The 13,183-nt window shown below is 36.0% G+C and overlaps 1 protein-coding gene across 4 annotated transcripts in view; it reads right to left on the bottom strand.

The window, feature by feature from the left end:
• The window catches only part of LOC114382809 (protein FAM91A1-like), a 52,480-nt gene extending 45,763 nt beyond the window's left edge, over positions 1-6,717 (bottom strand). For 3 of the 4 annotated variants that reach the window (XR_003660291.1, XM_028342434.1, XM_028342432.1), the window contains exons 1-2: positions 6,485-6,717; positions 6,207-6,372 (exon numbers count right to left, since the gene is read on the bottom strand). Coding sequence is in view for 3 of the 4 variants with exons in the window: in XM_028342434.1 (XP_028198235.1) it covers positions 6,207-6,334 (128 nt within the window). In the remaining variant the exon portion in view is untranslated. Of the gene's footprint in view, positions 1-6,206; positions 6,388-6,484 lie in introns of all 4 variants that reach the window. The other variant, XM_028342433.1, reaches the window with a different exon arrangement.
• Between the last annotated feature and the right edge of the window lie 6,466 nt (positions 6,718-13,183).

Here is a 13,183-nt window from a genome sequence, read left to right as displayed (position 1 = left end):
ATTTTATTCTATCTAGATTTTATTTTATCCAGATTTTATTCCATCTAGATTTTATTTCGTCTAGATTTTATTTCATCCAATCTTATCTTATCTTGTCCAGATTTTATTTTATTTCGTTTGTGGGCTTAGACTTAAAATAGATTTGTGAGCTTTGGGGCAGAGGACCTATATAATAGCACCAAGGTTTTAGTTTAGGGAGTTTTTTTTTTTGGAGAGGAGAATAATTCTAGGATTTTAGAATTCCAGTTTTTATTACTATTCATGCACACTGTTCACGTAGAATAAAATTCGTTTTCTACAATTTCGTTTCGACTTCAATCTACAATTTTGTTTCTACTGATTAATGGAAGGCTAAGTCTCCAACATTGTTTTCTCTTGAGGATCAAGCACAACTCTCTTTGAGGTTTTGTTATTACTATTGAATACTGATCAGTTTTTCCTCTTCACCAATTACGTTGTATTTGTTGCTATTAATCCATGCATGCTTAGTGCTTGATTAATTATCTTTACGCTTAATTTACGTTCATGCTTAATGATTAGTTTCGTTCATGATTAATCGGTGTATGTGTTGTTTAATCACATAATGACAACCTTATGTTATTTTCGCTTAGTAATTTAATTTAGGGTTGGATTAAGTGGTTGAACTGATTAAGGATAAATTCTCGTAACCTAGGATAAGAAACTTGCTTGTGAATCAAGGGGAAACATGTTTTAATTCTGTTATTTTCTAATTCAAATTTGTTTGCTGTTTAATTTACAAAAACAAACAGCCCCCCAATTCATTACTGTTTTATTACTATCTGTTATGAACATTTGGTTGACCATTGCTCATTGGAAGACGACCTAGGATCACTTCCTAGATACTGCATTTTTAATGTTTATTTGATTCGGGTACGATCTCGATCAATAATATATAAGATACGGCTTGAGTAGACTAAGATGAAATTATTGTAGACATATTTTTTAAAAAAATATTTAATATAATTATATATTCAAAAAATTGGATTAAAAATTGTTAATTTAACTAATAATAATTTTTGTTTGGCTATATTAGTGTAAATCATCTCTAATCCATACATTTTTTAATATTATGCTCTTTTTATTTTCTTTTGATATACTTTGTGCTTTAATGACTTGAATTCAATATGATTTTGTTTATCAATTATTTTTGGATTTTTACATTACTTATACGAAATTTTATAAGTTTATTTTTTTAGTTAGGCTCGTGGGCCAAGCCAGGCTTTTATGTAAGCCGAGCCGAGCCTTAAAAAAAAGCCTATGACAGATAATGAGCCAAGCTCAAGCCTTACGTATTCAACTCAAGCCGAGCTCAAGCCTAGTAAAGCTTGGCTTGGCTTGGCTCATTTCCACCCCTAGTTGGCGGACCTAGCAGTAGAAGAAGTGTCATGCGTAGGAAGATCGTTTACTTGGTTTAGACCAAACGGGACTGCAAAAAGCAAACTTGACAGATTTTTCGTCTCCGATGAATGGATTTCAAAATGGACTGGATCTACGCAGTTTATTTTGAATAGAAATTTTTTGGACCACTGTCCTATTTTGCTTAGGGCTAAATTTGTGGATTGGGGACCCAAACCCTTTAGGGTTATGGACTGCTGGCTGAAAGATATGGCATTCCAGAATCTAGTCAAGGAGACCTGGTCAAATACACAACCAAGGGGGTGGGGGGGGGGGGTAAGCTTTAAAAATCAAATAAACGGGGCCAGAATAGAGAGAGAAATGCATAGAGAGAGAAACACTGGGTGGGGGAGAGATAGGTCTAGAGGAAAGGCATTTCAGAGTGACGGAGTGAATCCCAGGGAGGCAACCCGACGGGTTTATGCCAGAAACAGAGGAAAAGCCCAGCAACACTATGTTGTGACGAACTGGAGAGATAATAAGGATATCACATCCTTTTATTTCACCCGTTTCGGAGATGATGTTACAGAAAGGGAGCTATGGTATCATTTCAAGAAGTGGGGAGACGTCCGGGAGATCTTCATACCAAACCGAAGAAACTACATGGGAAGAAGGTATGGACTTGTCAGATTCAAAGGGATACGAGATACGAGATACACGGCAAGGCAGCTGGATAACATAGTAATTGGCGGGCTGAAGCTATATGTTAATATCCCTAAGTTCGGACGGGAACAGCCAAGGAAGGAGGAAACAGGCAGTAAACCACAGAATTATAAGGAGGAGACTCTAACAGAGATTGATCGCGCCAGACAAACAAACCAGACAAAACCATTTTCCTACCTGGATGCGTTGACACGCACTAACTGGGTACCGAGACATCGAATGGCTCCCAACAGCCAACCCAACAGTCGTGGATCCTCAACATCTTCGGTCCACATTGAAATTGGGCCAGAAGACACCAAATGGTTGAAAGATGCGTGGATAGGACGATTAAAAAACCCAGCAATGTTTGAGAGGGTGGAGGATGAGATATGGTGGCCGACAGGACTAGACTTAAAGCCCAAATACATAGGTGATGACTTAGTTCTACTCTTTGATCTCACTGACGAGGTGGCAGAGCAAGTCATGGATAGTGGAATAGACGGAGGCACTCCGTTATTCTACTCCTTGGAAAGATGGAGCCCGAACATACGAATAGGAAATAGGCTGACCTGGGTTCATGTTTGGGGAATTCCACTTCAAGCTTGGAGTATGAAACATATTCAGAAGATGATGGCGGTTATGGGTGAAATGGTTGACATGGACGATGATGCGGAGGATAAACGACGGCTGGATAGAGCAAGGGTGCTCATTAAGACCCCATGGAGGCCGACAATACAACACACCATTAACGTGCATGTTGTAGAGGAGTGCGGGAGTGTCTATCACGACCGTAATGGGAGGGATCGAAGCATAGGAGGATCGTTGGAGGAAATCAACTCCGATGATATCCACCTGGACTGCAACACGCCAGCCTCGACGGAGAAAGGGAGGTTCGAAGAGGTTCCGCACCGTTGGACGGAGAAGATGTCGGGGACGGTGATAACCGAAAACCAGTGGAGAAACGAATTACCCAATAGTCAAAGAAAATGCTCTTACCCACTGGTTATCGATGCTGACCGGGAGTCGTTTGGTGAAAAAAAGCAGCAACCCGAGGCCGAACAGAAAGATACCCAATTGCGGATAACAACGGTCACCGACAACAGTGACGTTGAAGCCAAACAAGGGCAGGCATTGTGCGAGGACACTCTCATCATGGCAGAAGAGCCTCAGAACTTTCATGAAAATGGAACCAATTTAATCCACAAAGGGGGCTCAGGCAAGGGGACCCCCTAGTGCCCTTGCTGTTCAACATTGTTGTAGAAGGTCTAACCGGGTTGATGAGGGAGGCTGTGGATAAAGAGAGATTCAGCAGTTTTTTAGTAGGGAAAAACAAAGAACCAGTCAGTATTCTGCAATACGCTGACGATATCATTTTCTTTGGGGAGGCCACAATGGAAAACGTGAAGGTTATAAAAATGATCCTCAGATGTTTTGAATTAGCATCAGGCCTCAAGATAAATTTTGCAAAGAGTCGATTCGGGGCAATTGGGAAACCTGAGCAATGGGGGAAGGAGGCTGCTGAGTTTTTAAACTGCAGTTTGTTGTCCACGCCTTTTTCTTATCTTGGAATCCCAATTGGGGCAAATCCAAGCCATAGCGAGTTGTGGGATCATATCATTAGTAAGTGTGAGACAAAACTAGCTAGATGGAAACAAAGATACATATCCTTTGGGGGGAGAGTCACACTTATAAATGCAGTTCTAATAGCACTTCCAATTTACTTCTTTTCATTTTTCAGGGTTCCAAACAAAATAATAGAGAAGTTGGTCAACATTCAACGCCGATTCCTGTGGGGTGGAGGAATGGAGCAAACGAAAATTGCGTGGGTCAATTGGGAAACAATTTGTCTCCCAAAAGCGAAAGGAGGATTAGGCATAAAAGATCTCCGAGCGTTCAACACAGCTTTGCTTGGCAAGTGGAGATGGGAAATGTTTCAGCACAAAGGAGAAATGTGGACCAGAATTCTGATTTCAAAGTATGGAGGATGGAGATCTCTAGATGATGAAAGAAACAGCACCTATCACTCTCACTGGTGGAAAGATCTGAAGAAGATTAATCAGCAGCAGGAGACATCTGTTCTAAAGAAACAGATAAAATGGAGGGTGGGAAGCGGAGATAAGATCAGATTTTGGGAGGACACATGGGCAGCCGAGGATAGACCACTGATGGAAAAATACCATAGCATGAATCAGATATCAAACCAACAGCAACAAATTATCAGCCGCATAGGGAGTCATACCGAAGTAGGGTGGGAATGGAAGTTCAGCTGGAGGAGAACCTTATTTGATAATGAAGTTTTCATGGCTGCAGATTTTCTGGAGGAATCAACACGGCTAACAATACAACAGAATGGAGAAGATTCATGGATATGGAAGGCTGATTCAAGTGGGAAGTATTCAACAACAACGGCATACGAGCTACTGCTGGAAGCAGCAAGGGGGGAAACTAAGGATGAGACTTTTGTGGAATTGTGGAAACTCAAGATTCCTCTCAAAGCAGCAGTGTTTGCATGGAGGCTCTTTAGAGACAGACTAGCAACGAAAGTGAATTTGAGAAGGAGACAGGTGGAGCTTAATGACACACTTTGCCCACTATGCAACACTAAGGAGGAAGACACAGCTCATTTATTCTTCAACTGCAGCCACACCCTCCCCTTATGGTGGGAATCACGGACATGGGTGAATACTGTGGGTGTTTTCCCAAAAAAATCCGAAAGATCACTTCTTACAACACAATAGAGGGATGGCTGATGGAACTAAAGATTCAAGATGGAAATGCTGGTGGGTGGCATTAACATTGACTATCTGGCAACACAGAAATGGGTTGGTTTTCCAAAACCAGTCCTTTAATGGATCTAAAGTCCTGGATGATGCAATCCTATTAATCTGGTCCTGGCTTAAAAACTCGGAGAGATTTTGGATTGCAGTTTAATTACTGGTCAACTCACTTGACAGATGCTTTTGGGTAATTTTGTAATGATGGCAGCTGTAGAGACCTGTATTTATAAATGCAGATCTCCCAAACCACTTGTATTGGGTTCAAATGGTTCCCTATATGTTAGGCTAACATCGGGAACCAGTTGTGCACCCAATCTTATTATGTAATTTGGTACCTCTGGTACTCTTCATTTATATATATAAAATCTTATTTTTGCTGAGCAAAAAAAAACTTTTAGAATGAATAATATTCTCTCATTTGTTTTCCTCTCAACAAAGATTATTTATTTCAAGATATATATTCAAGGCAATGAGCCTTGAAATAAGTGGAATGTAGCAAACTGTGATTATCTTAAAAAACAAAAATACAATTTCTAAAAGAGAATTTTCCAATCCAAGTTTATTGTTTCCAGAGGAATGAGGATAGATTTTTTTTTATCACTAAAGGCACAATAGCCTCTCAAAAAAAAATCCCCTCATTCCAATGAAAAATTATTTATTTTATTCTACTCTACAGTTATTTAAGAAATATGTTTTTTTTTAATCGGCAAAGATAAGTATTATATATAAAAAGAAGTACCAGAGGTACTCATAGTACAAAAGAGATCCATATAAATGGTTCCACAGTCAGACTTAAAATTCTGAGGGGGAACCAAACTATGGATACAAAAGCAAATGATTTAAGAAATATGTTGGCCAACTTGAAACTCAACTAGCAATCTTGGCCCAGTTCCAGTCACTTAGTCTGGGTTGAGATGACAATGTTAGAGATCCTTCACTAGATCTCTTACCCTCCTCAAACAACTAGGTTTTCACCTAAAAGGGCATACGAACACATACTTGGAGATTAAAGGGTCATGTATAGCATACTAACTCTAAAGCATGGTATACATATGAAAAGTTTATTGAGTGACCTGCTTAGTACCATTGATGCAACTTGTAATGTGTAATCCTACCTCCTAACACACATGGCATGTAGAGGATGAAAACAATCCAATAAAGAATGGTACAGTTTGAATCATGTATTTTTATTTAAAAATCTTTCAGAAAAGTTTAGTTATAATTACTAGTAACAGAAAGTGAGCAATTTAGCTTCCATGACCAATATGCTTTCTAAGCCTTTAAACCGGTTTAAAGTACAATGACGAAATAGAGAAAAAGCGTACGATAGGGAATGGGTCAAGAATCAGACGAAAAGCCACTCTCTCTAACCTTCTGTGCCATTCTTCTTTAGAAGAAAGAGTAGCTTGAATCCGCTTCGGAAGGTTCTCCCATGTACACTCTTCCTTAATCGCTTTTTGCAACAACTGTTCCTCAACTGTCACCGGAGCACGCTGCATTTCTCACTCCCCAAACACCACAAAAGTCAACGGCGAAACTGCAAAATTGAAACCTATTATAGAAAATCGTACAAAACAAAACAAAGATCAAACAAGATCCGAAATGAATCGATTGCGTTCACTGCGAAAGCCAAAGAGAATGATCAGAACCTGAATCGTTGGATTCAAGCTAGGGTTTAGGAATTGGAGTTCTCACAGACACTGTTGAGTTCGGTTTTCTTCGAACGAGAGAGAATTCGTTTCGGTGGAAAGTAAGAATAGTCAGTCAGAGATCGTGGTTTCCGCTATGTTATGGTGGTCGGTGCTGCCCGTTTTCATCATTCATTACACATTCCGTTGGGGGTTTTAGCCGACACGTTTTGGACAAAACGTTCAGGTTTTGTGCCAAGTAACGCGGTTTTTTAATATTTAAGGCTAAATTCATTTTATGTCCCGTATGTTTTAAGGATTTTTTTATTTTTGTATAAGTTTTAAAAATCTTACTTATATTGTTTTTCAAAATTATCATTTTGGTCCTATTTTAATTTTATAAATAACGTTATTATTTTATTAATTTTTTATTTTTAAAATAATTAATTTAAAATAACAATAACTAAAATCTATCTCTATTTTTGAAAATTTATTAAATCAGTTTCTCATGATTTCTAACCGCCAAAAATTACATAAATTTAGAAATGCACATATCGTGGTGCAAGACCATCATCATCCAGCTTATCATTAGAACATGTCTCATGCTTTTATTTTATTATTTTGCTAAACATTTGACATGTATGCATCATCATGTGTGCATTTTTTTTTTTACATATCACATGTTTGCATGATGAGTGATTAAATATTATTCTAAGTTTAAAAATAAAAAAAAATTTAATAATTTCTTACTATAATTGTTTAAAATTTTTAATTTTTTTACAATAATTATTTTTTGTATCTAAGTATTTTAAAATTATTTCAGTTAAAATTGACTCTAATGATAAGAAAATTTACTTTATTATTTATTTATCGAATATTATACATGTAAATTATATTTGGAAGATGAATTAACTAAATATAATTATAAAATTTAAGTAAACTCAAGAATTAAAAATTAGTAAATTAATATACATTATCATTTATTAAATATAATTATAAAATTTAAGTAAACTCAAGAATTAAAGATTAGTAAATTAATATATATTATTATTTATGTTAACATTTTCTAATTATTAATTATTTACACATTATGAACTTATTTATATAGTCAAATAAAATTGTTAATTTTTTTACGTCATTGTTGTTAGTTATTGTTAGCTTAATTATCACTGGCACTTCACTCAACATCCTTATTTGTTAAAATCATCCACTAGTCAGAACCCTCTAAAGGTAGTCATTTTCGAGATCTTGAAAATAAGTTTTGTCTGCTTCTATGATCAATGACTGATCCCACAAACTAATGTAATGACTCGCCTCGTCACTACGATATCACAACTCTAAATCGGAAAATTTTCAATTTTTAATTGAAAACTCCATTAATTTGCTTGTGGACAAAGAAAATAAATTTTTCACGATATACATTCATCAAACAATGCACCATTACTTAAATGAATACATATATATATAGTATATAATAAATATATATATATATATAGTAATTCAGTACACATCATTCACACAATAGAAAGTAAATTAGTTCATACATATAATTAAATCTGTTATTTACATCCTCAATTCAAAAAAAAAAGAATTATGGAACCAGCTATAGAGGAGTTGATTAACAAAACACAACTCTTTCCCAAAATAATCTCAACGTCATCACGTCGGCTTGGCGGCTCCAAAAAAGAATCTTACTTCACATACTCTATTGCTGTCATTCTGCTCCCACGAACAAAGGTTCACGATCATCACAGGTACCAATCACACGATACAAAAATTGCGAGGGTGAGTTTATTATAAAAGAAATTAATACAAAAATCAAATAATCATAATTAGTAAGAAAACATTAACAAATACCATAAGCATACACAAACATCCATTAGTCCAACATACACTCAACAAGTAATCTATTGGGAAGATTCGAGGGGTACACATGTGGACCACGAGCCACCACATAAGGAGACCTGACACCACACTCTAACCAAAAACCTTAAGGCTCAGGTTTATGGGTCTTCTCCTCACTTATATGGTGCTCAACCTTTCCACTTCTACCTGACGTGGGACTTCACCTCTCACTTGTAATCCAACACATCTCCCCCTCAAGTGTGAGTCTCTTCCACATCGTAGCCTCCCCCTCGAGCGAAAGTCTTTATCATCCATGAGTATAGTCATGGCCACTTGCGGTACTTGCCCTACCCGCTAGCCATTCTGGCCACCCCGCTCCACCTGCGGGGGCACGCTGTGCCGCTAGCCATTCTGGCCACCTGTGGTACTTGCATACTCGTCTGAGTCGGTCACCAATTTGAACCATCGGCTCTGATACCAATTGTTGGGGAGATTCGAGGGGTACACCAGTGGACTACGAGCCACCACATAAGGAGACCTGACACCATACTCTAACCCAAAACCTTAAGGCTCAGGTTTATGGGTCTTCTCCTCACTTATATGGTGCTCAACCTTTCCACTTCTACCCGATATGGGACTTCACCTCACACTTGTAACCCAACATAATCATCATCCATCCATAATTTCAATCAATCATGTTCAGTATGATGTATGCACCTAACCTCAACTCTCAAATGCAATGTGGTACCATTCATCAAGGAAATAGCCTAAGCGTGTCCACACGACACTCTCACTTAGGAAAATTAGGCAGTAAGTGTCGAGGTCACCTTGTCATGCACAGGCAACTCCCCCCCTACGGTGATCAGCCTGAGTCTCAAGGGAGTTCCAAATCGAGGGACATGCCCCAAGTACAAGTATTCCTCCTCATGAGAAATTACAATTACTTACTGACAAAGTTTATATTATTTCCATGCAATATGAAGTATGAAACATGGGCTCCATTAATGCATTGATCGTGGATAATTAAAGATTCTAAGTCATCCCCCTTTAGAGATGCCTAAAACTCTTTAACCACTCTATTTCTCCCCATCAGGGATATCCAACATAATCATTGCACCCCCATGTACATACACAACATACATCATCACAATGACATTTTCTACATCATCAACATCTCACCTCAATGTTATCATCAACATCAACATTGTCTCGTCTCATTGTCATTCTCAGCATCAACATCATCTCATATCAATTAATATCACCAATAACAATATCATCAGTAAATCATATTCCGCATATACATACATATACAGTTCATGCCTGAGATTCACACTCCCCAGGTCTTTAGACAACACAAGTCTAATAAAAACAATAATGTCATTTATCAATAACAGACATATCGCATCCCATTGGTCAAAACATTATTTTTCTTGAAAACCAGCAGGCAACAGGGACAAGCATACATCCCTATAGTTAGGTTCCCTGACCCCAACTATAGTATCAAAAATGGTAAATTATAATAAACTCCCCTCACCTATCGTGAGCTCTATGTCAGTTTCTCTTTGCATCGCTCAGAGACCTCTCTCATTCACGTTCGTCAGTCCAAACGCAAGGTTCTATATCGCAAATTAAAGGAAATTTAGGATAGATTTCAGAAACAAGGTTAATGACAACATTCGGGGTTAATTACCCTTGTCAAAACATAAAGGGCTAAGGGGATGTTTCAAATTCTACTAAAAGGAGACGTCATTTTGAAATTCCGATCACGTTAATGTGACCGGGGTTCAGTGAAGATCACGAAAATAACATTAATTTTATAAAAAGATAACTTTTACAACGTCTCATTTTCAAGGATTTTTCAAAGGAAGTGTAAAAGCACTTTATTACAGTACCCAAAACACAAGAGACACTAAGATAAACTCAAACTAACTAAGAGAAAGGATTAAAAGTCAAGATTACCTCAGAGAAGCTATGAAAGAAAGGATTGAGGGATTTTTCTCCACCAAATCCTTGAGGTGGATTATGAGGATTCCACTCCGATTAAAATTTCCTCTTGGTGTGGTGGTTCAGTGGCAAGAAACAGTAGCTCGTGATGGCCACCAGTGGTCGTGGGTGGTGCAGAAGAAGCTGTTAGGGTTTGGGTGGGCATTTGAAGAGGAGGATAGTGGAAAAAAACATGTTTTTTCACATTGAAGAACGTATTTATAATTTGCAGATCTCGCTTAGCGAGCTCATCTCACTAAGCGGGAGTCCACTTTTGGAGCTAAGCGCGACAATTCTCCCTCATTGCAATTCCCTCTCGGGTTGGAATTTGTGTTGAGTACGACAATTTGCGTTGAGTGCAATTTCTCTTGCACTAAGCGCAACAATTCCCTCTCAAGTTAGAATTGCGCTTAGCGAGCTTCTTGCACTAAACGAGAGGTCAAACTTTGTTATTTTTAAAATCCCAACTATCAGACTTTGGGGACATGTGTTAGGAACCCAAAGTCAAAATTTGAAAACGATCCAACGATTACTAAATCCAAGATCGCGATTTTACTAAAATAGGTTTAGGTAAAATTTGAAATCTCATAATTTCAACTTAGGTCAATAAAACTCCATATAACTCAACATCAACATCAAGCAAATCACACATGACTAATTCACACCATATCTCAACTCATTCAAGTCAATCATATAATCAAATAACATGATAAATACAATTAAAGATCAATTTATAATTAGTGATATTTCTGGGTGTTACAACTAACACAAGACTTTTCAGCGTGTTTTTCCCATCCTCACATGCTTTCCGAGAAACTTCCCAGAAGGTCGCCCATCTCATAACTACTCCAAGCTAAGCACGCTTAACTATGAAGTTATTAAGTGATGAATTAGTGAAAAATAGATGCATCTCGTTGGTATATGTAGTACCAAATAATTCATTTAAATCATCTTCAACCGTAAAGTCTCACACCTACACAAACTCTAAATCCCTCTCATTCTGGTGTGATTCGATCAAGATCTCAAAAAGGGCTACCTACGGAGGGTTCTGACCAACAAGAATATTGAGTAAAGTGTCATAGTGTCATATCTAGTGAGAAGTAAAAAATTAGAGATGTTATTACACTTCCTATCATCTCATTCAACACACCATCAAGCCAACCTAATTTCCTTCGTGAAACAACAACTGATAATTTTGATCGGGGCTCCTTAAGTGATTTGGGACTCGTGCCTCCTAAGGGCCAATGTCTTATCCTCCATCGATATCTAAGAATTGACAAATTTGAGCCAAAAAGGTAAAATATTGGCAACTAATTAATTGAGCTTCTCTAAATTCAATTGTTTTGGCCAATCATTCACAAAGTTATCAAATTTTTAAATTCGATTACCAACAATATGTTAAAACTCTCCATAAAGAAAAAATAAGGAGAAAACATGAAGTTACATATGAAGAAATGAATTGGTATAACAAATTTTATAAATTAGTAAATAACATAATTTACCCATAATTTTTCTCTATTTTCCTCTTCAAGATTATACCTAACTAGTTAGTGATAGAAAAATGAAGTAAAACAAAACAATGGTATTAAGGTATTGTTAAATAAAAGAAATAAAAAATAAACATAAAAGAAAAAATATGAAATTACCTATAATTTTTTACTATTTTCATCAATGACACGTCTACGCAAGAATGTGATAACAGGTAAAAAAAAAAAACTAAGCAATTGGGTGTTCAAGGGGAGATTGAAGAAAAACAATGAAAGGAAAAAAGAATATATGTTAGCCTTGATTATTCTAATTTATTTAAAATTATATAATATTATTATCTTAATTTAAAATAATCTTAATTACCATGATTAAAAATTATATATGTTTTGATCATAATTAATTTAATTATTTCAAATAAGAATATATATATATATATATATATATATACTTATTATAATTACCTTAATTACTATATTTATATAGTTTTATAAATTAAAACAGACAAAAGAGATTCTCTGAAAACTTATGTGTTGATAATAATTAATTTAATTATTCAAAGTTTCAAATCAGAATATAAAAAATCACATAATTAACTTAATTACTATATATATATATATATATATATATATATAATAGATTAAAAAAATCTCCAAAAAGTTATGTGATGATATTAATAAATTTAATTATTCAGAATTTTGAAACAACATATATACACTAATCATAATTACCTTTTGCATAAAAAATTACAATTACCTTAATTACTATATTTATATAGTTTTTTGAATTAAAAATAGATAAAAGGTTTTCCGTTATCATCAAGGTGCAAAAGTATTTGGTTGGACCCTAAAGCTCAAACATTGGTAGCCAAAAGATCCATCCACCAACCTATCTATATCAAAAAACGAGTATGAGTCTTTTGGACAATGCTTGTTTAGATTAATATAATCAACACACATCTTTCATTTTCCGTTATGCTTTTTGACAAGAACAACATTGGCTATCCAAGTTGTATATCTGATCTCTCGAATGAACTCTACCTTTTGCAATTCCTTTACCTACTTTTCAATCTCCTTTAATCGTTTGGGAGTCATTTCCTCCTTCTTTAGCACGCAGGCTTGAAAGATGGATTAACTGCCAACTTATGACAGAAAACGTTTGGGTTTATACCTGACGTATCTCTCGGCTTCCATGCAAATATGTCGACATTTCCTCTAAGAAAAGAGGATAAGATTTCTCTGGTTCCCTCATCCAGGTTCTCTCTAATGGATGTCACTTATCATAATTACCTTAATTACTATATTCATATTTATTTAAAAAAATTGATAAAAAAAATTCTCTAAAAATTTCTGGCTCAAATGTATAAGAATTCTCCCTAAGTTAGTTTTCGTTACTTTTATTAATATA

This window comes from Glycine soja, chromosome 13 (genome assembly GCF_004193775.1).
Source record: "Glycine soja cultivar W05 chromosome 13, ASM419377v2, whole genome shotgun sequence".
NCBI classification, from domain to species: Eukaryota; Viridiplantae; Streptophyta; class Magnoliopsida; order Fabales; family Fabaceae; genus Glycine; species Glycine soja.
The sequence above is the reverse complement of the archived record's forward strand: the minus strand, read 5'-3'. Positions and strand labels throughout refer to the sequence as shown.